Source organism: Oryctolagus cuniculus, chromosome 7 (assembly GCF_051225735.1).
Source record: "Oryctolagus cuniculus isolate XC-2025 breed Fujian yellow rabbit chromosome 7, ASM5122573v1, whole genome shotgun sequence".
Taxonomy (NCBI): Eukaryota; Metazoa; Chordata; class Mammalia; order Lagomorpha; family Leporidae; genus Oryctolagus; species Oryctolagus cuniculus.
In genome coordinates, this window is record NC_142873.1 from 121880631 (window position 1) to 121908425 (window position 27795).

The 27795-nt window shown below is 39.0% G+C and overlaps 1 protein-coding gene across 50 annotated transcripts in view; it reads right to left on the minus strand.

The window, feature by feature from the left end:
* The window catches only part of OSBPL9 (oxysterol binding protein like 9), a 188901-nt gene that overhangs the window by 34952 nt on the left and 126154 nt on the right, over nt 1–27795 (minus strand). For 8 of the 50 annotated variants that reach the window (XM_070078517.2, XM_089300691.1, XM_089300688.1 and 5 more), the window contains 4 exons: nt 18300–18395; nt 17513–17560; nt 16035–16064; nt 15260–15310 (listed from right to left, as the gene is read on the minus strand). In XM_070078517.2, the coding sequence (XP_069934618.1) occupies nt 15260–15310; nt 16035–16064; nt 17513–17560; nt 18300–18395 (225 nt within the window). Of the gene's footprint in view, nt 1–4610; nt 4650–15259; nt 15311–16034; nt 16065–17512; nt 17561–18299; nt 18396–24529; nt 24599–26054; nt 26252–27004; nt 27046–27795 lie in introns of all 50 variants that reach the window. The other 42 variants (XR_016211030.1, XM_008265259.5, XM_070078525.2 and 39 more) reach the window with 18 other exon arrangements.

Consider the following 27795-nt stretch of genomic DNA (forward strand, 5'->3'; position numbering starts at 1 on the left):
GTTAACTCCCTGGCCTGAAGCACTGGCATCTCATCTGGGTACTGGTTTGAGACCCGGCTGCTCCATTTCCGATCCAGCTCTCTGCTATGGCCTGGGAAAGCAGTAGAAGATGGTGCAAGTCCTTGGGCTCCTGCATCCGTGTGGGAGACCCAGAAGAAGCTCCTGGCTCCTGACTCGGATTGACACAACTCTGGCCAGTTGGGGAGTGAACCATTAGATGGAAGACCTCCCTCTTTCTCTGTCTCCACCTCTCCCCCTCTCCTCTTTCTGTGTAACTCTTTCAAATAAATAAATCAATCTTAAAAAAAATAATCTTCTAAAGCTTAGTAAACTGAAGTAGGGAATGTTTTGAAGCAGTGAGAAAATACATAGAAATAGACTTGGAATTTTAATTCCTTAGAACCCTCCAGTCTCTTATCTTCAATGGGACTCACTTTCTTGGTCTATAAAAGGAAGAAGAGTCTGGATTATATGATCTCCAAGGAGGTATCTGGTTATAATTTTATGATTCTATTTTCAGATCTGGACTAGGCCAAACTTCAACTAAACAAGTGTCTCAACAAGCCTTAGAACTGTTCTCAAAATAAATTCTTATTTATATGGTGCTTTTCTTTGAAGGACTCTAAGTGCAAAATCCTACAGGAATATATAACTTCCTTACCCCTTCTACTAAAAAAGACTAAAAAATAAAATAACTTTAAGGACACACAATTCCATATTTTAGATATAATCTTTTGTTTTCCACATGAAATGTTCTAATTATAAGTCCTGTCAATCAAAGAAAATATCTGTAGACCTTTTACTGCACTGATAAACAAAAATAATGGGAGGCTACTACTTTAGATTGAGCTCTTGCAGTAAGCCCCAACATATCAGACCAAACCAACTTGGAGTCACTCATGCTAAATGCCACATAACCAAAGTGAAACTCTAAGGAAGCAAGTACGTTCCAAAATAGACCAGTCCTTCTTGAAAATAGGAGATTCCAGTCTACCTGACCCAGCATATGAAGGAAGTCATCTTAAGTCCTGTTAACCAATCAGATTGGAAAACAATCTTCTGTTTCTTTGTTCCCACCTTACAAAACCCACTGATCTGCCATTGCTCAGCGGGAGCTCTCAATCTATTTTGTAGAATGTAGGCTCTCTCTCTTTACAAATCAGAAAAAAAAAAAAGACAATTAGAGGGGCTAGCGCTGTGGCACAGTAGGTTGGGCCTCCATCTGTGGCACCAGCATCCCATGTGGATGCTGTTTCGAGTTCTGGCAACTCCACTTCTGATCAAGCTCCCTGCTGATATCCTGAGAAGGCAGTAGAAGATGGCCCAAGTGCTTGGGCCCCAGAATCACAAGGGAGACCTGGAGGAAGCTCCTGGCTTCTGGCTTCTGAGTGGCTCAGCTCAGCCACTGTGGCCATTTGGGGAGTGAACCAGCAGACGGAAGAACTCTTTCTGTCTCTCTCTCTCTGTAACTCTGCATCTCAAATAAAAATGTTTAAAAAATGATACTTAGTTCTATAACGAACTTTTTTGTAATTTTGTCTTTTTCAACCTCATGTTAAAAGGACTCAATCTTTTTTTTAATTTATTTTTTATTTTTTGACAGGCAGAGTGGACAGAGAGAGAGAGACAGAGAGAAAGGTCTTCCTTTTCCATTGGTTTACCCTCCAATGGCCGCTGCAGCCGGCCCTCCGTGCTGATACGAAGCCAGGAGCCAAGTGCTTCTCCTGGTCTCCCATGTGGGTGCAGGGTCCAAGCACTTGGGCCATCCTCTACTGCACTCCCAGACCACAGCAGAGAGCTGGACTGGAAGAGGAGCAACTGGGACAGAATCCGGTGCCTCGACCGGGACTAGAACCCGGGGTGCCGGCGCCGCAGGCAGAGGATTAGCCTATTGAGCCATGGCGCTGGCCAGAAGGACTCAATCTTTTGTTGCTGTTGCTCAGGCTAAAATACATCAAATTACATAATAAAATTTGCTTTAAAATGAAATATGCAGAGCTTGAGATGTGCAAATAATAATCCTTCACCCTAATCTGTTCTGACATTAAAAAAACTCTTACAATATATGTAATAAAGTATATAGAACTAACATTTGTTGAAAATTATTTGCCTATTCTGTACTTATAACAACATTCTGAGGTAGAGGTCTTTCGGCTTTCTCCAGAGATGAGGAAATTAAGACTCAGAAGAAATAAGTCATTTGTGGGGCCAGCGCTGTGGCACAGCGGGTTAAAGCCCTGGCCTGAGGCGCCGGCATCCCATATGGGCGCCGGTTCTAGTCCCGGCTGCTCCTCTTCCCATCCAGCTCTCCGCTGTGGCCCGGGAAGGCAGTGGAGGATGGCTCAAGTCCTTAGGCCCCTGCGCCTGGGTGGGAGACCTGGAGGAGGCTCCTGGCTCCTGGCTTCAGATCGGCACAGCGCCGGCCGTTGAGGCCATTTGGGGAGTGAACTAATGGATGGAAGACCTCCCTCTGTCTCTTGTCTCTACCTCTCTATGTAACTCTTTCAAATGAATAAAATAAATCTTTATTAAAAAAAAAAGAAATAATTTGTCCAAGGTTACAAAAAGTGAATACCAAGGTTGTCATTTAAATGCAAGCAATCTGGCCCTCCAAAGTCAAAAACTCTTGAAGAAAACTGCTGGGGCCAACACTGTGGCACAGAAGGTTAAATCATTGCTTGCAATGCTGGCATCCATATTGGAGTATTGGTTCAAGTCCTAGTCCCTCCACTTCCATATGCAAGTTCATGCTAGTGTGCCTGGGAAGACAAGAGGATGATGGTCTAAGTGCTAAGGCCCCTACCACCTCCATGGCATATCCTGGCGACTGGCTTTGGCCTAGCCCAGACCTGGCTTTTGAGACTATTTGGGGAATAAACCACTGGATGGAAGTTCTTTCTCTCTGTTGCTCTACCTCTCAAGGAAATAAATAAATAAACCTTAAAAAAATAAAAATTAAAAAAAAGAATGATACAGTACCTGAGCAAATGATTCAAATATGGTTGTTTTCACAAGTTTAAATTTTCTATGAGTATCAATTTCCTAAAGACTTAAATTGAACACCATCAAATATATTTGGTATGTTTTATAAACATGCCCACTTTAAAAAAATAATAAAATGTAACCTATTTGGTTTTGAGGGGAAAGAGATCAGAAAATTGCCAACAAGATTTTCCTCAGAGTCGTCTTTGGGAACCACAACAAGCTAAGTAACATATAGTCCTTCCCTGTGAGGCTCACAATCTTTAATGAGATTTCAGGCACAGATATATCATGTTGTAGTTATATCATGTAATTATTATTTTTTAATTTATTTGACAGATAGAGTTATAGACAGTGAGAGAGAGAAACAGAGAAAGGTCTTCCTTCCGTTGGTTCACTCCCCAGATGGCCGCTATGGCCAGCACTGTGCCAATCCGAAGCCAGGAGCCAGGTGCTTCTCCTGGTCTCCCATGTGGGTGCAGGGCCCAAGGATTTGGGCCATCCTCTACTGCTTTCCCAGGCCATAGCAGAGAGCTGGATTGGAAGAGGAGCAGCTGGGACTAGAACCTGGCGCCCATATGGACTGCCGGCGCTGCAGGTGGAAGATTAACCAAGTGAGCCACTGTGCCAGCCCCTATATCATGTAATTATATCACCAAGGCTCCCACTATGAAAAGAAAAAAAATTCTAATATTTTTAATTAAAATTTTAAGAACGCTTCTTTTATCTCTGGTTTCATAAGAAATATGCAAACATAATTAACTTTATTTTTTCATTTTAAACCAAATATAATGATAACATTCTCTTCCATTTACGTATAATCATGAGTTGTCTTTGAAAACTTAGATCTGTTTCCAGATCTCAAACAACATGGCATTTGTAGTCTTGGGACAAAAAACAAGTTGCCTTTCACATTTGAAATACAGGCTGAACAGAAATCACTCAGTTACCATAAAACGAGGGTCACTCAAACTAAAAACTTCAAGCTCTAACTTTCATTTCCAGCTGGAAAACATGAACACTAACAAATCATCTTTGTTTTTAGAGGGGAATTTGAATACAAGGGGAAGGCAAAAAACTATACAGGAGGAAATAAGACTATGGCTGTAAGTACAAGAAGTTGTGTTGTAACTTGTTAAAGCAAAAATGTAGTATATACCACAGTAACAATGGTAATTAACACAATACACACAATCTAAACAGAAGAAATAGGAACCAAGAAATATATTTAAACTTGTTAATAAAAGTATCATTTTTGCAGCCCTCCCTCTCTGCTTTCATCTGAGAAAAAAAGAAGTTTGACAGGAAATATAGCATTATGAATTATGCCTTATTGTAAAAGCAGAATTTTCATACCATGATTAACCCTTCAGGTTAGCACATGCAAAATAATTCAACTGGAACCAACACTTAGAAAAAATTTCAGATTGTCATTTCCCCTCCAAATGATTTCTAAGATGACAATGTTAGGTGTGCAAGAAAATTAGCAAGAGTCAACAACAGAAAGCAGTGAGTAGTGAAAAGAAGAATTTGCGTTGAAAAATGAGAAATTCAGGCTTCTCCTGACATGACTGGTTATAATGCTCTGCAGAAGTAAAAGAAAAAATCAAAGATTAGGTTAAACTTACTATAATTCCATCTGCGTGCTTCTCCGCATTACTCTGGTCCTTAAGGAAAAATGTTAAAAATATTAACTTCATTCTTAAATTTAAGTAACTCCTTGGGTACTTTTCAAGCAAAGAAAGTTTATTTTACTAGGTAAGTAATAATGTTAGAATATTATTTCTCTGCCTTCACTGAGATTTTAATTCCATTTGTACATTCCAAGCCAAACACAATTCCATCACTGGCTACATACAACAATCAACACCAAGAGCATGGGTATTCTACAAGAAGTAATCATCAGGGATTTGGGGAAGAAAGTAGGCACACCGAGAAAATTTAAAGAAGGAAAAATGTTTTTAAATATTCAAAGTTCGAATGATATAGTATTAGCAGATTTTTGGAACACTGCAATCAAAGAAAGCTATCTCGGAGTTCCTCATAATCACTCATGTGAAATGGTCACTACAGGGGCCAGTGTGTCACAGCAGGTTAAGCTGCTGCTTTGGATGCTTGCATTTCATTTTGGAGTGCCGATTCCAGTCCCAGCTGCTCTGCTTAGGATCCAGATTCCTGCTAATGCATCCTGAGAAGCAGAAGACGATGGTTTAAGCACCAAGGTCCCTGCCATCAACCTGGAGGACCTTGGTGGTGTTCTGAGTTCCCAGCTTCACTTGACCTAGACCTAGCTGTTGTAGGCATCTGGGGAGTGAACCAGCAGATGGAGGAGTTTTTTTGAGAGTTAAATGAGAAATCTACGAAGGTGCTTTCTAAATGAGAAAATACTATATAAAAAAATCTATGAAAATGCTTTTTAAATGAGAAAATACTATATAAAATATTTTTAATAATGAAGGGCAAAGTAATAAAATCCTTGCTTCACTCAAGTACATGCAAACTAAAACAGATGTCATATACAAATAGAAATATGGTAAGTGTACCTAGTTGCTTCCATGTTTTTTTTTTTTTCCCTTCATTGGAAAATTTGGAGAAGTTCTGAAAAATGAAGGAGAAACCAGACACACAATTATTATAATGGATGTCACGTATTCCTTCTTTTCCTTTTAAAGAAAACTCTCCAAAGAAATAACTGTAACTATGGGGGAGGGTTGTATATCTTTTATATGTTTAAAATTTTAACTCTATTATTATCTGTAAGTTTTCAAGTTTTAACAGAAACCAATCTTTGGTCCTGATTTTAAACACAGTGGTCAATTTACTTCTCATTCATCCATAACCTTTTATTTAACCATTGAGTTTACTCAGAAGTCTACCATTTTGATGGGTCAACAGAGAGCAATCTAAAGAATCTGGGAGGCCGGCACTGTGTAGCAGGTAAAGCTGCCGCCTGCAGTGTCAGGATCCCATACGGGTGCTGGTTCGAGTCCCAGCTCCTCCACTTCCGATCCAGCTCTCTACTATGGCCTGGGAAAGGAGTGGAGAATGGCCCAAGTCCTTGGGTCCCTTTACACGCATGGGAGACCTGGAAGAAGCTCCTGGCTTCTGGCTTTGGATCAGCCAGCTCTGGCTGCTTTGCAGCCATCTGAAGAGTGAACTAGCAGATGGAAGACCTCTCTCTCTATCTGCCTCTCTTTCTCTCTGTGTTTAACAATGACTTTCAAATAAATAAATAAATCTTTTATTTATTTTTTTATTTGTCAGGTAGAGTTATAGACAGTGAGAGACAGAGAGACAGAGAGAAAGGTCTTCCTTCCGCTGGTTCACTCCCCAAATGGCTGCTATGGCCGGCGCTGTGCCGATCTGAAGCCAGGAGCCAGGTGCTTCTTTCTGGTCTTCCATGAGGGTGCAGGGGCCCAAGTACCTGGGCCATCCTCCACTGCCCTCCCAGGACACAGCAGAGAGCTGGACTGGAAGGGGAGCAACCGGGACTAGAACCCGGCACCATATGGGATGCTGGCACCACAGGCAGAGGATTAACCAAGTGAGCCACGGTGCCAGCCCCATAAATAAATCATTTTTAAAAAAAGAATTTGGGTAAATTTTAATGTATTTTTTTTAAAAGTTTATATATTTATTTGAATGGCAGGGAGAGAAAAAGGAGAGAAAAATCTTCCATCTACTGGTTCACTCCTCAAATCCCCAACAGCTGGAGTGGCTGGGCCAGGCTGAAGCCAGGAGTCAGGAACTCCTTCCAGGTCTCCCGCATGTGTGGCAGGTGTCCAAGTACGTGGGCCATCTTCTGCTGATTTCCCAAGCACATTAGCAGGGGGGTGGATCAGAAGTACAAGAGCCAGGCCTCCAACGGGCATTCTGAGATGGGATGCAAGTGTCTCAAGCAGAGGCTTACACAATGCCCACTCTGAGATAATTTTTTTAAGTGTATGTGCAGAAAATAACTAACACAGTAGGCCTGAGATGGCTGTCCTTAGAAAAGCCTGCCTGCAAAGCTAGTCTTGGACTGAAACTCAGGTTTCAGGAGGGCTCCCACCACTTTAACTGGTTAGAGGGACTGTGCCTCAACTGTTCATGCAAACAATATGGATTATGGCTGCTTTTCTTCTAGAAGTCTGGGATTTTGGGAAATGCCAGATGGAGTGCTTATGTGACAAATCTCCAGTGAAAACCCTGGGCACAATGTCTCTCATAAGCATCTCTGGCAGAGAACATTTCATATGGTGTCATGATTTTGTTGCTGGTTAAATGCATCCTGTACAGCTCCACTAGGAGAAGACTCTTGGAAGACTAACTGGCTTCCTCTAAATTTTTCCTTATGTACCTTTTTCCTTTGCTAATTGTGCTGCTGTAAGTCATGGCTGTGAGGCGTTCTAGCAAATTTCCACACCTAGGGGTGGTAATAACATGTGATTTCTGAGATAGGTAATGGAAATGCCACAAATTTCCACATTGCTTTCCTGGAACAAACAATACACAGTGAGAAAGTCCAAGCAGCCATGTAGAACTATACTCATGGAGAGGAACGGAGGCTTTCAGTTCCCATCACTCAAGTTAGCAATACTCAAAGTGGATCTTCCAGTCTCCAGTCAAGCTGCTATAGGACATGCTGAGGGGGGACTGCCCAAATTGCAGATTCATGAACAAGATAAAAGGACTATACCTATTTTAAGACCCTTGGTTTGGGGGTGGTTTGTTATATAGCAAAATATTACCTATAAAGTATATTATCAAAAAAACCAGAGTAACTCTAATTCTGGATAATTTAAAACAAACTATTAAACATGTGACAATCTTTTTTCCCTCAAAATGTTGTCAATTTATAAGCTACCTACACAATATTTTACATCAGAGTTTCCTATTTCTGTCACTGCTGTGCTTTGTTTCTCAAGGTAAGGTGAAATTAAGATGAACCCATAGAATATCAAATGGCTATCAGTCATTCTCATGAAATTTAGGGATTGTGTCCTAGTACTTAAAAAAACTTACACTCAGGGCTGGCACTGTGGCATAGCAGGTAAAGCACCATCTGCAGTGCCGGCTGCAAGTCCCGGCTGCTTCACTTCCAATCCAGACCTCTGCTATGGCCTGGGAAAGCAGTAGAAGATGACCCCAGTCCTTGGGCCCCTGCACCTATGTGGGAAACCCGGAAGAATTTCCTGGCTCCTGGCTTCAGATCGGTGCAGCTGCAGCCGTTGCAGCCAATTAAGGAGTGAACCAGTGGGTGGAAGACCTCTCTCTCTCTGTGTAACTCTTTCAAATAAATAAATAAATCTTAAAAAAAAAAAAAAAGGCTTATACTCACTTTTCCCTCTCTATTTCCATCTTTCATTCCCTTGGTTTTTTTGTTTTTGTTTTTGTTTTACCATATGTTAGTTTGGTTTTAAGACCTCATTCTTTTTTGTTTCTTAAAAAAAAAAAAAAAAAAAAAAAAAAAAAACAACCTTGTATTTGCTTATTTGAAAGAGAGATTCACACAGAGAGACTACTGGTTTACTCCCCAAACGGCCAGGAGCTTCATCTGGGTCTCCCACGTGGGTGGCAGAAGACCAAACACTTGGGCCATCCTTCAGCTGCCTTCCCAGGTACATTATTAGCAGGAACCAGATAGGAAGTGGGGCAGCTAAGACACGAACCAACACCCATATGGGATGCCAGTGGTCCCAAGACCCTATTCTTAAATAAAATGTCTATTCTCTTCTCTGAGAGGTATATACCAACATGATTGAGTCTAAAAATACAATAGTGCATATCAGGACCACATAATCTGGGAGAACTTCTGACTAAAATTAAGAACTTCAGTTGTTTAAAACCATGTCTACCATTAAAATACATGAAATATATCCCTACCTCTCTAGTGAGGAAATTAGCCCAGTGAAATCTCTATTAATTATAGACCTGTACAGTTTCTATTATATGATAAAAGAAATTTTCTAATTCAAGTTTCATGAGATTCAATAAATGAGGCTTACATGACTATATATCCACTGCACTCCCTGGCCACAGCAGAGAGCTGGCCTGGAAGAGGGGCAACCGGGACAGAATCCGGCACCCCGACTGGGACTAGAACCTGGTGTGCCGGTGCCGCAAGGTGGAGGATTAGCCTAGTGAGCCGCGGCGCCGGCCTTTTTATGTTTTTAAGATGATTTTTTTTAAAGATTTATTTTATTTATTTGAAAGACAGAGTTACAGAGAGAGGTAGAGACACAGAGAGAGAGACAAGCCTTCCCTCTGCTGCTTCATTCCCCAAATGGCCAAACAGCTGGAGCTAAGCTGATCTGAAGCCAGGATCCAGGAGCTTCTTCCAGGTCTCCCATGTGGGTGCAGGGTCTCAAGGACCTGAGCCATCCTCTGCTGCTTTCCAAGGCAGATGGATGGGAAGTGGAGCAGTCAGGACTTGAACTGGCACCCATATGGGATAGCAGTGCTGCAGGCCAGGGCTTTAATCTACAGTGCCACAGAGGCAGCCTCTGCTCCACTTCTGATCCAGCTTCCTACTAATGGCATGGGAAAAGCAGGAGAAGACAGCCCATGTGTTCAGGCCCATGCCACTCATGTGGGAGACCTGAATGAAGCTCCTGGCTCTGGGCTTCAGCCTAGCCCAGTCCAGACCACTGTGGCCATCTGGGGAGAGAACCTGTAGACGGAGGATCAATCTGTCTCTCTCTCCTTCTCCCTGTCTTTAATTTGCACTTTCAAATAAATAAATAAATAAATAATTTTTAAGATTTATTTATTTATTTGAAAAGCAGAGTTACAGAGAGGGCAAGGCAGATGCAGAGGGAGAGAGAGGTCTTCCGTCTGCTGGCTCTCTCCCCAAATGGCCTCAACAGCCAGGGCTGGGCCAGGCTAAAGCAAGGAGCTTCATCTGGGTTTCCCAAATGGATGCAGTGGCCTAAGAATTTAGGCCCTCTTTTGCTGCTTTCCCATGCACATTTGCAGAGATCTAGATCAGAAGTGGGGCAGTCTGGACTAGAACCAGCATTCGCATGGGATGCCAGCACTGCAGGCGGGAGCTTAACCCACTATGGCACAGTGCCAGTCACATAAATACATCTTCTAAAAAAACTATAAATCACATATATAAGGACTTTATCTATAATATTTAAAGGACCCTTACAACTCAAAAATAAAGACAAATAAGTTAAATAAAAAATGAGCAAACAATGTGAATAGACATCTTGCCACAGAATGAAAAGATGATCCAAATAATTATTTCTTAGGGAAATGCCAATGATTGCCGTAACAAAATACCACTGAAATGGCTATAATCTGAAAGTTGATCACAAATGTGGTGAGGATTGAGGAACTCTTACACACTGGGCATAAAAACATAAAATATGTAAGTTGCTGGGGAAAACAGCTGGGCAGTTCCTGAAAAACTTACTGGTAATTCTATTGCTAAGTACACACCCAAGAGAAATGAAGATATGTCTGTATGAAGGCACGGTATATAAATGTTCAAAGCAGAATTGTTTGTAAAAGGCCCAAAGTGGAAACAACCACCAACTGACGAATGAATAAACAAAATGTAGTAAACTTCTAAGTGGAATATTATTCAGCAATAAAAAAGAATTGAGTCTTGATACATGCTACAATATGGATGAACTATGAAAACATAAAAGAAGCCAGTTAACAAAACATCACATATCATATGATCCCATTTATATAAAATGTCCAACATAGGCTAATCTAGTAACAAAGCAGATCAGGGACTGCTTAGGGTAGAGGGAGGGGGAAATTGTTAGAGGAACAAATGAGGTACAGGGACTGACAACAAGTGAGATGAAAATACGCTAAAATTAGATTATGGTGATGTTTGTATAACTCTGTAAATATACTGAAAATCCCTGAGGGGTATATTTTAAATGTGTGAACTTCATGCTATGTAAACTGAATGTCAATAAAACTGTTTTTAAAATAGTCAATGAATTAATTAATACTGATAAGCCTGGGGAGAGAAGCTGGGATCCAAGGAAAACTTCAATATAAAATCTACTTTAAAGTAGCTATCAGTTTGGTAACCATCAGTAACATTAGTTACCAAGTTGTTATTAAGCATTCAAATGTGCTGATTCACAGTATAAACTGTAAAATACACCCAAGATTTTGAAGACTTGGTGCAGACAGAGCTAATTGTCCATATTTGTATGGATCACACATTGATTACATTTAAGGTATACAGAGTCAATACATTCTTGAAATTAATTTCATCTGTTTCTTTTTATCTTTTTTTTTTAAAGCAGTTCTCTTCTTATTTTATTTTTTTGACAGACAGAGTGGACTGTGAGAGAGAGAGACAGAGAGAAAGGTCTTCCTTTGCTGTTGGTTCACCCTTCAATGGCCGCCACAGCCAGCGCACCGCGCTGATCCGATGGCAGGAGCCAGGAGCCAGGTGCTTTTCCTGGTCTCCCATGGGGTGCAGGGCCGAAGCACTTGGGCCATCCTCCACTGCACTCTCTGGCCACAGCAGAGAGCTGGCCTGGAAGAGGGGCAACTGGAACAGAATCCGGTGCCCTGACCGGAACTAGAATCTGGTGTGCCGGTGCCACAAGGCGGAGGATTAGCCTAGTGAGCCACGGCGCCGGCCTTTTTATTTTTTTTTAAATTGTGTGGCACTCAGGACATGACACACCCATTGACTTCTTTATTGGAGAGGCAGAATTACAGATAGAGGGAGATTTAATATATATATATATATATATATATATATATATATATATATAGAAAGAGAGAGAGAGAGAGAGAGATTTTCCATCTGCTGCTTCACTCCCCAAATGGGTGCAACAGCTGGAGCTGGGCCAATCCAAAGCCAGGAGTTCTTCTGGGTTTCCCAGGCAGGTGCAGGGGCCCAAGGACTTCGGCCATCTTCCACAAGCCATCAGCAAGGAGGTAGACTGGAAGTATATCAGCTGGGACTTAAAGAGGTACCCTTATGGGATGCTGGCACTGCAAGAGGAGGCTTAACCTACTACGCCTCAGTGGTGGCCCCTTCTTTTTACCTTTTAAAAAGTGGTTACTAGAGGACGGCGCCGCGGCTCAATAGGCTAATCCTCCGCCTGTGGCGCCGGCACACTGGGTTCTAGTCCCGGTCAGGGCGCCGGATTCTGTCCCGGTCGATCCTCTTCCTGTCCAGCTCTCTGCTATGGCCCGGAAGTGCAGTGGAGGATGGCCCAAGTGCTTGGGCCCTGCACCCGCATGGGAGACCAGGAGAAGCACCTAGCTCCTGGCTTCAGATCAGCATGGCGCGCCTGCCGCAGCGGCCATTGGAGAGGGAACCAACGGAAAAGGAAGACCTTTCTCTCTGTCTCTCTCTCTGTCCACTCTGCCTGTCAAATAAATAAATAAATAAAAATTTTTAAAAAAGTGGTTCCTAGAAAATTTTACTCATATCAAATTAGTTGCCTCTGGTATTTCATTGTAGTAAAAAAAGCTGACTATTACTCCTATTTTCTATTGAATAAAGCAAAGGACAGAGAGGATAAATAAACTTGCTGAAGTGGTACAGTTGGGATTCAAACCCAGTTTGCCTGCAGAGTCCATACTCTTCAAGATAATGCAATGCCATTTCTCACCCTCTATCTTAAACACAGATTAATGAACTGATCAGATTTACCTAGCATTTTACTTGTAAGGATAATCACCACGACACAACAGAGGTGGCTAATGAGAAAAACCATACCTACAGTGAAAATACTACAGCATGCAACCATTAGAAATTATGCATTAGAAAAAACATTCAGAAACTCACATTTATCAGACCCCTACTAGCTGGCAAGCAACTGCTGCAGGGACTTGAGGATACAGTTGTTTCATAGACTAAAGGGTATGTTCCCCCAAAACTCACACACTGAAGCCCTAATCCCCAAGGTGGCTCTATCTGGACATGGGCCTATAAAAAAGAAACTGGGTTGAAGAAGCTGAAAAGGGTAGATCCCTGACTCAATAGGACTAGCAAACCTATTAGAAAAGACACCAGAGCATTTAATTGCTCTGTGTGCACATGTACTAAGGAAAGGCTACATGAAGGAAAAAGGCAGAATTTGCTGTACACAGGCTGGAAGAGGGCCCGTCTCAAGGCAGAACCTTTATCTTGGACTTCCCAGCCTCTAGAATTGTGAGAAAATAAATGTCTGTTGTTTAAGCTGCCTAGTCTATGACATTTTATTATGGCAGCCCACACACACCGAATAAGTGTTAAGACAAAGTCCTCCTAGAGATTATCCTATAATATAGAGAATAAATAGACAAATAAATGAATGTGTCATGTAAATCTGGATAATGATACAAGGCAAGGAAGAAAAATTAGTGAGAAGTAGGGGTTATTCTGGGTAAAGCAGTCAGAAAGTTCTTTCCAAATATGACTCTTGTATTAGAAATTTAAATAAAGTAGGAGAGTGAGTCTGGTAGAAATCTCTGGGAAACACCCTCTAAGTGGACGGAAAAACAAGTAAAAAAAAATCCCTAATGCAGAAAAAAAGCTTGGCTTATCTTAGAAAAACAAAATAGGCAATGTTATTGAATGGCATGGTCCAGCAAGGACAAGAGATGAGACGAGACAGCAGTGATGGCTTCAACGACTTCAGCTATGAAAAGTAGTTTAGATTCATTTCCAAGAGATGAAAACACACTGCAGGATTTAAGCAGGCAACAGATGTGGTCTGATTTATATTTATATTTGGTTTAAAGTTTCAAATAGAACTCATGAGGTACAAATATAATTTGAGTGTTGTATGTATACACAAAAAGCATAACAAAACTTCCTTCTAGAATAAATAAAAAGGAAAATGTTTTTACTTGATCTGGATTACTCATTCTAAAGGACCTTAAAAAGTTACAGAAAACAGCTTTAATAACTTGAACTGTAACACATTTCAGGGACAGTTCTTGATGAGTGGCTAAGAGGTGAGCTACTGAAATAGGTAAGACTACCTTTCTGTACAGCTATTAGAATGTGATGTTCACAGGTCACCCAAACAGTCTGAAACATTGTATATGGGTTCTTCTACTTTCTCCATCTTCTAGAGAAGGTGGTATGGATGCCTTACAATATGTACTCACTCACACCAGGCATGGTGTAGTTTACTGATTTTCTATATATAGGCTTTTGGGTAACTGTAGATGCCTTCTATTTGCCAATGTAACTTCACGGCCAAGAAAAACTAAACCAAAAGCCTTGGCCCTTTCATGCCTCCAACCCTATCATCCTCCTCTTCTTAGCTTTAAAATATAATCTGATCCCTAAAAGTAGATAAAAATTTAAATACCTGATAGGAAATCAGGAATAATGATCAAGAATAATATTAGAAAGTTAACACAAGCTTTAACTTCAGACAGTGTAAATACAACAAATGTGGCCTCCAAAGAAAATAATACTGCCTTTAGCTTATAAGCTAATATATTCACTATCCAAACACAAATGGACTGTCCTATGCCATTATGTCATTAACAGTACTATATAAAATGTCTCTATGGTTGAGTAAACAAATCTATGTGATTGAATAAGTAAAACAGACCAATAATTAAAAACAGAAACATCATTTCTAAACTTTGGATTCTTTGCTATCCCCTAACCTCCTTTTAGCTACTGGCTAAATACAGGGACATGGTCAGGTAAGAATAATGAGAAAAGTTTTTTTAAAATTCTTACTCTCCAACAGTAAAGTTCTTGTTTCCAACAATTTCAGACAAAAATTTTATATTTAGGTGTAACATGTAAAAGATTTCCAGAAAATTAGACAATATGCATGAAGTTTAAAACCCACAATAATTAACAAATATATTGTTTCATGAATAAAAAACAGCACTTATGGTTCATTAATGTAGTTCAGTATCAGAAAACATCTACGACAATGCAATTTAAAAAAACATGTATCTCTATTATATTTGTCATTATGGATACGAAAAATACTGCCAAACTTTCCCTTATTTTCTAAGGAAAATTTGTTTGTAAGAGGTTTACAAAAGATGTCTGCTCCAAGCAGCAATAATGGATAAAATGGAAGGAAGGGGTGAGTCATTCAAACATGCTCCCTTCCTTCCCAGCCACCACCAGAAATTATGTTACCAGAAAACAAGCATATGTAGATAAGCTAACATCCAAACATAATAGATGTTCCATAGCAGCAAGAACCCATAATAGTTTACTGTAGAAAGGTAATACCCATATGTTTCAGAACTGGGATTTTGGCCATTAAAGAAAAGTGCCATCATGGTTTTTAAATCTCATTACATGAAGTTAATCAAAAACAAATTTACTTACTTTAGCAATCTGCAGCAACACAATGCAGTGTTTAATTGATTCTACCATGCTCTATGAAAACAAAACACTGATTTTAGGATCTTGGCCCAAATAAAATGATCATATGATATCAAAAAAATAAATACTTAAAATATAAATACTTTTTCAAGATACAAATCTCAGTAACCTTATATGTCAGAAGGCCAATATATCAGAAAATTTGCATCACAATAGATTTTAATTAGAAGAAAGAGAACATATCCAAGTTGAGTATCCCTAATCCAAAAATCCAAAATGTAAAATGCTCCAAAATCTGAAATTTCTGGACACCAACATGACTTTTAAAGTGCAAAATTACACTTGACCTCACATGATAGATCACAGCCAAAAGGCAGGTGCACTAAAAATACTATATAAAATTATCTTCAGGCTGTGTGTATAGAGTGTATGTAAGTCATAATTGAATTTCATGGTTAGACTTGGGCCCACTTCCCAAAGATACCTCATTATGTATTTGTAAATATGACAAAGCCTGAAATGAGAAACACTTCTGATCCCCAACATTTCAGATAAGAGATATTCAACTTGTGCGTGGAAAACAACTTTTATCCAAGGATCTCAGACAGGCAAAACTAGAATAGATATGAAGTCAATTTCAATCACAGAGATAATTCAAATTCCTTTGGAAAATAATACAATTCTTTAACACTCCCATTAAATCTGAATTGTTATTATCAATAGTGGCTGAAAATAAAAATAACATTTTAAAGCAAAGTTTGTCAAACACATAACTTACATTTGTTGTCTCTTTGAGAGTTTCAACTTTCTGTGAAAAACAGCAAATTTAAAAGACAGTCAGAAGCACAAAGACATATCACAGTTGATTTTGCTTTGTTGTTACTGATTAGCAATTTAAAGAATTTTACCAAAATGTACTCAGTATTTTAAATGAGTACAAGCAGATTGGGAATGGAATGCTTCTTATTATATTATATATTTTTAAAAAACCGAAATCAAATATTTAAATAAAAATCCCATGGGCTGGCATAGAGGTGTAGCAGGTTAAGTTACCTCCTGTGATGTTGGCATCCCATATGAGTGTATTTTCAGGTCCTGACTGTTAATGTGCCTGGGAAGGCAGTGGAAGATTGCCCAAGTGTTTGGGCCCCTGACAGCCATGCAGGAGACCTGGATGGGTTCCTGGCTTCGAAACAGACTAATCCTGGAAGTTGCAGCCATTTGGAGAGTGAACCAGCAAATGGGGAAATTTCTCTTGGTCTCTTTCTCTCCCTAATTTGGCCTTTCAAACAAATAAATAAATCTTTAGAAAAATAAATAGGGGCCAGCGCTGTGGCGCAGCAGATTATAAAGCCCTGGCCTGAAGCGCCAGCATCCCATTAGGCACCAGTTCTAGTCCCGGCTGTTCCTCTCTGCTATGGCCTGGGAAAGCCGTCGAAGACAGCCCAAGTCCTCGGGCCCCTGCACTCCTTGGGAGACCTGGAAGAAGCTCCTGGCTTCAGATCAGCACAGCTCCAGCCATTGTGGCCATCTGGGGAGTGAACCAGCAGATGGAAGACCTCTCTCTTTGTCTCTGCCACTCTCTGTAACTCCCTCTTTCAAATAAATAAAATAAATCTTTTAAAAATAAATTTAAAATAAATAAAAATAAAAATTTGACATTTTATGGATTAAACCTTCTTAAACAAAACTGGTATGATTGAAAATTTGTAAGAATATAGAACATTCTATTCCTTACTTGAAAACAAGCTTTGTTTTTTCTATTAATTTTTACTATGTGATAAGAATGTTTATTTTAGTAACACTTAATCTTTTCTAAGTTGTTTAAAAGTGATATAGGGATAAATTCCAAAATTAAGAATGAAGAGTGTGTTAGAACACAACTAAGTATAAATGAGCCAAATACAAGGCTATAGTAAACAGAAAAGCAAAAAATAATGCTGCATTAAGAAATCTAACCAAGATAGAAAATAAAATGTTAACTGGAAGAAAGAAAATAATATGCAAACTTCAAAGCAGATGTCAAAAATTCAAGAGGCAGTTAGAGGAGAACTGAAGTTAACCCACCACTCGTTTCCTCAAATGTCTCTGATTTATTTTGAAAATTCTTGGCTAATTGGTTTATTAATATTTGAAATGATCCACTTTAATTTACAAAAATAGCTTTCTGTCTTTAACTTGTGATATGTGAAAAGAACTTACTTACAAATAGGAAATTACATATAAAAATTTCAAAATCATGGTTATATAAGTTACCTTTCTCTGTTCATCATCTTTGCAGCTTTGAAGCTTGTCATCAAAAAGCTACAAGGTTAAAAAAAAAAAAAACAGGTTATAGAATCAAGCCACTTTACATTCTGTACATTTACTAAAAATAAAGAAAATTAAACTTTAGTTCTTAAACACATTTCCTCCTGGTATGACTTATGTGAATTTTCAAGGCAGCATATATTTTTTCAAGGAACTAGATTGAGTCAAATTGTATTGTATGTGTGACCCTAAATAGGCAAGCTCAATCACTCAGGTTGAATTTCAAGCAAAAGAACCTAAAACACCAATTCAAACTCGAAGGATTTTTTGTTTTGACTTTCAACTTTTATCAACACTTTTTTTCCCAGAACTTCTGCTTTTTAATTAATTTTAGAGTAGGAACTGAAGGAGACCATTTATTTCAGTAATGATAAAAGAGGTGGAGAAGATACCCTCTTCTACTCCTTCTGCAAAATATAAAAACAAGTCCTAGAAACTGAGCCACTGAAACTTAGCAGTTTCACAGAAATTTGAATCAGAGTATCAATTTAATCTTGCTTTAATGTCTCCTAATTATGTCTATTTACCTTTTCCTTAAGAACCAAAAAAGTGCATTATGTAACATGCCATTTACCAATACAATTAGAATTAAGTTTTTTTAATAAATCATTTTTAAAAATTGCTCAAGAATCACATGATGGCTTTAAATTAACATCAAGTAACTTTTTCTCAAAATCATGCCTAGTAACACTTACTAGTTTCTACCAATTCAATAAATAAACTAATGTCATACCTTTAATTGTTCTATCAAGATTTGTAGGTAAGCATCAGCCTCTGTAAGTTTTTTATCAAAGTCTTGGACAGTAGGAACAAACCCTGAATCCAAACCCTGGAGGAAAAAAAATTACAATAAGCCTAGCAGTACCCAACAATGTTTAACAGGACACAAAATAATTCATTCTTCATACATAAAGACATTTTCATTTTTAAAATAGGAATAGTACTTTTACACAAATAGGTCTGTTTAAATTATCTAAATTCTCCAAGAACAGTAGTATATCATTGTCTCCAACCTCAAGCCCTACTCTCTCATTAATTACATGTAGTTGCTTAAATCAGGATTTACCCTGCTCTTCACAATCACTTTCTTTTTCCCAGAAACCTCGTAATTGGCTCCCAGTCACCACCAGCATGACAGTAATTCAGCTAAAAGAACACAAGCAAAAACTACCAGGATGATCTATTTTCCCCATTTTTGGTTCAATTCATTCCTCCATTCCCTCACTCCTAACTTCATATTCTCACTGTTTATTCTCCCCTCCCTTAACCCACTTTTTTCAGCTCTGAAATTCTCCCTCCTCTTATTAAAAAACAGAAGAACATCAAAATGCTCACCTCTAAAAAATGGCCTTAAGTGAGAGACAACACTACTCTCCTAATCAAGTTCCCTGCTCACTTTCACCCTTGGCTTGAACACTACACTCTGGACATCGTATAAATGTTTATTTATTCAGAGGACCCACTTGTTTCTCACAGTATTTGCATATCTTACTTTGTGTATACTTAAAATTTTAAGCTCCAAGATTACAGAATTCCTATGTTTTAACTTTAATCAAAAGAAACTTGAGTTCTTAGTCATCTCTGACTGAAAAACAAATCAATCTTAGGTGGAAAAGACAAAGCAGACAACTAAATGGCCAGCCAGCCATCCCTACATGCCTAGCTTTCTTAAAGTTAAGCAGAAGAATGAAGAATGGTCAGGAACCACAACTCTGTATTAAATAAGAGAAATGTATTTATACATTTATAATACGTGCATTTATAAATATGTATCTATACATATATAAATGTGTATCCATCTCAAATGACTTTTTTTTTTTTTTTTTTTGACAGGCAGAGTGGACAGTGAGAGAGAGAGACAGAGAGAAAGGTCTTCCTTTGCCGTTGGTTCACCCTCCAATGGCCGCCGCGGCCAGCGCGCTGCGGCCGGCGCACCGCGCTGATCCGATGGCAGGAGCCAGGAGCCAGGTGCTTTTCCTGGTCTCCCCTGGGGTGCAGGGCCCAAGCACCTGGGCCATCCTCCACTGCACTCCTTGGCCACAGCAGAGAGCTGGCCTGGAAGAGGGGCAACCAGGACAGAATCCGGCGCCCTGACCGGGACTAGAACCCGGTGTGCCGGCGCCGCAAGGCGGAGGATTAGCCTAGTGAGCCGCGGCCCCGGCCTCAAATGACTTTCAATTCATTTTAACTTCCCTGCCTTTGGTCAAAGACTGCTGATCATTTTTCCATTCCCCATTTTAGTAAACTGAGGCCAAAAGTTCATTTTATATAGCAGCAACACCTGATCTTTACATACTTTGTCATTATAAAGCCATTATCTCAAAACACCAAATTGAAATGGTAAGATATAGGGGGCAATGTTGTGGCACAGTGGGTTCCTGGATGCTCCACTTCTGATGCAGCTCCCTGCCAAAGCCCCTGGGAAAGCAGCAGGAAGATGGTCCAAGTACCTGGGCCCCTGCCATTCAGATGAAGCTCCTGGCTCAGGCCTGACCCAGTCCCTGCTGTTGCAGCTATTTGGAAAGTAAGCCAGTGGATCGAAGATTTTCTCTCTCCCTCTCTCCCTGTAATTCTGCCTTTCAAATAAACAAATCTTAAAAAAGAAAAAAGAAATACTAAGGTATTATTACAGAACAATGGACTGGCAAAACCTGGTTTCTAATACCAGCTCAATGACTAACAAGCTGTGGCTCTCTAAACTTCTATTTTCTTCCCTGACAAACACAGGAATTGTCCTACTACTATTATTAGTAGAGCAACTACTACTTGAGCAAGCAACTACTACTTGAGCAAGCCTCTACTGCCTTCCCAGGCCATAGCAGAGAACTGGATAGGAAGAGGAGTAGCTGGGTCTCAAACTGGCACCCATAGGGGATGCTGGCACTGCAGGAGGCAGCTTTATCCACTTTGCCACAGCGCCAGCCTCAAGAGACATTACGTTTTTTTGTTTGTTTGTTTGTTTTGACAGGCAGAGTGCACAGTGAGAGAGAGAGACAGAGAGAAAGGTCTTCCTTTGCCATTGGTTCACCCTCCAATGGCCGCCGCAGCCGGTGCGCTGCAGCCGGCGCACCGCATTGATCCGATGGCAGGAGCCAGGTGCTTATCCTGGTCTCCCATGGGTGCAGGGCCCAAGGACTTGGGCCATCCTCCACTGCACTCCCTGGCCACAGCAGAGAGCTGGTCTGGAAGATGGGCAACCGGGAAAGAATCCGGTGCCCCAACCGGGACTAGAACCCGGTGTAACGGCGCTGCAAGGCGGAGGATTAGCCTATTGAGCCACGGCACCGGCGAGACATTACGTTTTAAAACAAAGTTTAAGAAAGAAAGATCATAATAATCATATACAGTACATGTTCATAAAATTGTAGTTAAATGTCTTCATTTTTAAAAGAGATCTCAAAGGACTTCCTATTAGAAACATTTCACTTGCAGAGGATGAAAACAAAGGATGTTGTAGGTGAAAAGAAGGATAATCACATACCATTTCACAGACACCATATTACTACACTATACAAGAAGGGAGCAATTTCTTCCCTTGTTATTATGCCACAGAGGTATCAGGACTGTGTGGCTTAGTTTTCTTTTGTTTTAGACTGTTCTAATATAATTACCAGACATTTAATTATCACCTTCCAGTTAAAATCAGCTAAATAATTAAAAAGGTCAAAGTACCTCCATAAATGAATAAAAGGTAAAGCATTGAGGTTAGACAGGAAAAGTAATCTTAAACAATTTCTCTTTTGAATCCACTTAGAACTACCACTATAAAAAATTGCCAATATATCTTTTTGAACAAATCATCATCCAATTAAAAAATCTTCAGTGAATAAATAAAAACAAATTAGATTTACATTATGCAATTTGACCTCACTTAAATTAATTCTTCAAGTCCTTTAATACTGATAAAATCATCTGAATCTCACCTGGGCTCTCTCCTCTAAGACCTGACTCTTTCCACAACTTTCCTTTACCCTTAGAATACACTCCACATTTCACAATGTCTAAGCCAAAATTCTACTTGCCAATATGATATCAACTAAGAACCCCCAAACTGGCCTAACCTCCCTCACACAGTAATCCACAAATTTTTATGTCCTTAAAGAGATCTGCATATCTGAGTATAATTTAACCAACTGCAATCAATAAAATAACATGTACAGAGATGTCAATAAGACAGATAATTCGACTGTTTTCTCAAATCTAGTAAAAATAATGTACTAAAATGAAGTACCACAGTTTCACTATATATCAATCACCTATTCTAATTTCTAACTTACAGAAATTATTTCTACAACTTCTTGGAAATTCATCTGGTCTTTGCTTGAGTGTCTCACGAGATGATGGAGACTATTTCATAAAAATTCTCTGAAAGTATTAATTGTTCCTCCTTCCATTCAACATTTAGAACACTATGGCAGTACATCTACTCCTATTAACCCTTTTCTGATGGAGTTTTGTTTTTAAGCGGGACTAAGAATACAGTCTTTTACCATGCTGAGGATGGTTTGTCTTCCTCTGAAAAGAACTGAGAACAGGGCAGACCCTTTAAGACAGTGTGACTTCATACTTCCTACAGTAGCTCTTGAGAACAAGTAGGGTGGGAGTCGAGAAGATACACATTCCAGTCCTTTGTATTTGCCCTAACATTTATTATACTTTATCATAATTATATATTAATGATTGACTTTTCTGAGGGATTACAAATTCCATGAGGGCTGGAACTGCACCATTTATATACCCTCAGTGCTAGCTCAGTGTTGAACAAATGCAAGTGGTACTGGCTGCAGTATCTGGCATCACTGATGCTAACACACCAGTCCTGCTATGGCTGCTTCTCCCTAGATTTCTTTTGCTCTTGTGCTCTTTCTTCTTCCCTTTCTCTGCTCCCTGTCTCCTTTCTCTACTGTCCTTTTCTCTGCATCTTTCCTTCTCTTTCATCCATGAACTTCAGTAATTATCCTGCATTGTTAGCAATCAGGACCACAGTGGCTGCTGTTTCCTAACTGATGATACTGATGTGCTACAGTTCTGTATGAATTCATCTGAAGTTTAAGTTAAATCTAACAATTATAAATAAAGAAAAAAGGTATGCAACATAATAAGAAATTAACTTAGAAAAATCTCAATAGAAATTAAACCTCAATCTAACCAAGAAAATCACATATCTATAGGACAGTTGTTTAGTGTAGCGGTTAAGATGCCCATGTCCCACATCAGGGCACTTGGGTTCAATACCCAGCTGTAGCTCCTGACTCCAGCTTTCTGCTAATGCAGACCCTGGGAGGCAGCATGTGATGACTCAAGTAATTGGGTCCCTGCCACTCATATGGGAGACCTGGACTGAGTTCCCTGCTCAAACTTCAGTCCAGCCCAGTTCCAGTTGTTGCAGGTGTCTGGAGAATGAACCAGTACAGGAGCAGGTGGGGGCGGTTCTCTATGCACTCACTATGTTAAAAATAAAATGGTCTCAACCGGCGCCGTGGCTCAATAGGCTAATCCTCCGCCTAGCAGCACCAGCACACCGGGTTCTAGACCCGGTCAGGGCGCCAGATTCTGTCCCGGTTGCCCCTCTTCCAGGCCAGCTCTCTGCTGTGGCCAGGGAGTGCAGTGGAGGATGGCCCAAGTATTGGGCCCTGCACCCGCATGGGAGACCAGGAGAAGCACCTGGTTCCTGCCTTTGGATCAGCGCAGTTCACCGGCTGCAGCGCACCGGCTGCGGCGGCCATTGGAGGGTGAACCAACGGCAAAGGAAGACCTTTCTCTCTGTCTCTCTCTCTCTCACTGTCCACTCTGCCTGTCAAAAAAATAAAATAAAATAGTCTCTATGTGTCAAGCGAACTTTGCTAATAAAGCAAAAGAAGGTAAACTCAAGCACAGGAACGTATAATTCTATACCAGAATCTACATATGTAATTTAATAAAGAGGAATACATCTGGTTTAAAGGAATTTCCTAAAATAGAATCTAGAATGTTAGAAAACTGAACTGCCTCAAAGCTATGTCAGTACTTCCTACTATCTTCCTAATATCTAATGTTAAATAGGACCACTTTTCTCTATTTAGCAGGCACTTATAGGCTAACTAATGGCAGCAAAACCAAATAAATTCCTACTTATGACTTCAGTTGGGACACTAATCGTTGCATATCTATTTCATGCTCATTAAAAAAAAAAAGAATACTAAAAGGAGAAATCCTTAAACTGCTTAAAGTATATAGGAATTCTAGTTGATCTGGAGAAACATGCCTTCAGTGAAAGCAGCATAGGAAGCAGCTTTTGAGGAAAGGAGTAAGACCTTTTAAAGTAATTCCCTGCTAAAAGAGGAAAAGGAATGAATAGTGAAGGTAAAGGTGGTTTAAGGTCTTCTTGAGATCAGAATCAGGAAATTATGAACTTTATGGGTGACATGAGGAACTAAGAAAGAGCAGAAAGGCTGAGTAATAAAGAAATTAACAAATGAAAAAAGAAATTAACAAATGAGTATTATTTTTACATCCAATCTTATTTCACAGGCAAAACTTAAAGGATTAAGTACCTTATGTGTAGTACCTTCTCTTATAAAAGACAAAATAGTATACAATAAAAATATATACAAAAAGAAAATAAAAATAAATTGTTTTATGTAAGTCGCACAGAAAAATTTAGACTAATAATAGGGTAAGTTATCAGTAGCAGGGCTGTAAAACAGGATAACTTCAAAATTTAACAGGAAAACATGAAAGAAAACAATTTTCCTAGTGAAAAATACATGTTATGAACATGAAAAAAAAAGAATTTTTTTTAAAATAGTGAAACATACACCCTATAATTAAAGCAATGAAAATTGTGCAGGAAATGTCATTTTGATTAAAATATGAGCATATTTGGAAAGTTTATGATCACAATTAATAATTGGAGATGACATGCATCACAGATAAGTTTCATTCAATGGGAGTATAGGGCATACTTACAATTCAATCACTTACAATTATTTTTGAAAATTCAAGAACTGGAGAGATACCAGAAGACTGGAAAAAAGCAAGTGTAGTACTGATCTTCCATAAAGGTAAGGAAAAGAAAGAATATAAAGTTACCATACTGTGAGTCTGACATCAATAATCAAGTAAAGGAATAATAAGAGAAATATCTGTTAACTATACAGAGGAAAAGTAGGTATATGACGAGCAAGTGGCAAGTTAAAAAAAATTACGCCAAATTTAATGAAGTTCTAAGAAATTTAAGTTAGCAAGTCAAGCTTTTAGAGAAATGACACCATTTTGTTTCCCTGCCAAATGACTTGAAAATTGGTTTAATGATGAAAAAAGTATAAGGAAACCAAAATATTAATAAGACCATGCTTTTATATGAGGCATACTAATCTGTAATTTCTTTGGATTACTAAAAATCTAGAAATATTTAAAATCCCTATTATCCCTGTGGTTTAGTTAAAGGAAGAACAGAACTTGCAGACACAGAGAAGTTCTGACGTTAAGAGTTTTTACCTATTTCTAATTCTAAAGAATACTCAACCACCGAGTCCTTTTGTGTGAAGATTATCAATTCAAAAATGCCCATACAATTGAACCTCACATTGAACCTTTTCTCTACACTGTACCTTCAGGAAGGTATTTTCTATTTAAAGTAATGTTCTGATAATGTAAGGTTCCAAATTAGGTTCTCTAGTGTCAATATAGTTGCTATAACCCATCTTGTCGACAATTGCCAGGTACCACAAGAATGCCCTAAAAATAAATCTTTTTCCATAATTTTTTCAAAGACGTATTTATTTACGTGAAAGTCAGGGTTACACAGAGAGATGCAGAGACAGAGAAAGAAAGAGAGATCTCCATCTGCTGGTTCACTCCCCAAATGGCATTGGCTATAATGGCTAAGGCTGGGCCAGGCTAAAGCCAGGAGCCAGGAGCTTCATCTCGGTCTCCCACATGGGTGGCAGAGACCCAAACACTTGGGCCATCTTCCACTGCTTTACCTAGGATATTAGGAGGGAGGTAGGTTGGAAGTGGAGCAGTTGGGACACAAACTGGCACTCATATTGGATGCCAGTGTTGCAGGCTGTTGCTTTAACTGCTATGCCACAATGTCAGCGGCCATTTTCTGTAATTCTGAGCAAGTATGCTTGCTTAATATACCATGAATTCACCAAGGATGCCTAATAAAAGTTAAACTTTTTTTTTAAAGTATCAGGTATTCTGCTAGATACTGTTGTTTCCTCATTTCACAATCACAACTCAGTAAAGGTGATACTCATTCTATTTTAAGTGATTATACAAATCATTCTGATTTTTAAAAAATGGAATTTCAATCTAATCCTCTGACTTCAAATCCATTATACTTTTCTATTGAATCACAATATTTTAAAAAGTTCATGACATAAGGGCACCAAAATATAATCTGAAAATTGCCCGAAGGAACAACTGAATGAAAATGAGAACAAGCTCCAAAGACTGATCTACTTTTAAGTAATGAATCTACAACTTCCTAACAAATTACCTGTGTAATCTAGCCAGGTTATTTTCTCTGCCTCCATTTCCTTATCTGTAAGATAAGGTAGAATAATAAACATCCAATGGTGTTAGATGAACAGTATGTGTAAAGTAACACAATGGCAAATATCCTATTTCCTCCTTTTAATTTGGAGCTTTAGATAATCAGGATTCACCACTATATCCTCCAGCCTCATGCAGTGCCTAACATAAAAACAAAATGAACAAATAAGCAGATAATACTATATAAACCACATGCAATTTTCAGAGATGTACAATCAAGAAAAGGATATATGTATAAGTTAAACTGTAATTAAATATCTCTTTAAAGAAAGATCATCAACAGTAAAGTGATGAACTCTAAAGAAGATAATAGATAATGGCAATAAAAATGGTATGAGTAATAGATCAAACAAATGGTAAGACACAGTCTGGAAAACAGATCAGAAAAACAGTTCCAATATGAGATGTTCAGAAAAGTACTGGGTATTATAACTGAACCACAAAAGGGAAATTATATTTGTTATTTTGACAAAGAGCCAAACAACATAAAGCAAGGCTTTTTTCCCCATAGAAAAATCTGATTTGGGAACATATATTAGCTCTTTGAAAAATCAGAATATCTTTTATCTTCAAAAAGAAAACCATTTATACACAATGTTAAGTTTCTGTTAAACACACACACACACACCAAATCTGACTTGCTCATACATAAATATGACAAAAATGAGCTGCTTTAGCCAACAGGAATCAGGTACAAATACCAAATGCTAAAACTGATGGACTTCACAGGCCTTAGCATAACTGCTAGTGCAACTGATTCTTCTTCATGATCTCTTATTCAAATAAAATGCAGCATCACAAATTCACATCGCATAAAGGTACACCACATGCTAGTAAACATGCACTTAAAACTTAGCAATCACTGGAATAAATGAAATGCTGAAGAAAACTCGCCAGTAAAATGGAGTACTGAAGTTGTTTCTCCCACATCCTTCCTGCCAAAAACATGATCATGACTCAACATTCAAGAAAGTAATTTCATGAAGAACAAAAACACCTACTCCACCACACCACCTAACAATGCACTGTTTGACCATGTGATTTTCTTTAAACCAGCCTGGCCATTTGCAATCTTTCTTCTATGTCATAGGTTAAGTCATTTCAGGATCTAAATAAACTGAGTGTGTTAATAGTACAGGATGAAAAAACACATTTCTTCCATTTCCCTAGCTTCAAATTAACAGCATTTGGAAAGCCTATTTTTAAGTAGTCACCAAATATAAAAATTTCAGATAAGTTTCCTGGAAATTTGCTCTCTATATATATGCCAGGAAAAATTTATATTAAACATGTGAATCCTTAAATTGAGTTCAAGTTTTGAAATAGCTACAGAATTCTCATAGCATAATGCTTGAGAATTTCATCATAAAAGATTTTAAAAAAACAAACTGGTTCTCTCTGTATAGCAAAATAAAACAAACTGAAAAATAAACACCCGTGGGCGGGGGTGGGGTGAGTGCGGCATGATAAACTAATCAGACCGATGGACAATTAGTACCAAAAGACTTATAGTCCCAGGTGCTCCTCTTCTGATCCAGCTCTCTGCTGTGGCCCGGGAAAGCAGCAGCAGATGGCTCAAGTCCTTGGGCCCCTACACCTACATGGGAGACCAGGAAGAAGCAACTGGCTCCTGGCTTTGGATCGGCGTAGCTCCAGCTGTAGTGGCCATTTGGGGGTGGGGGGAG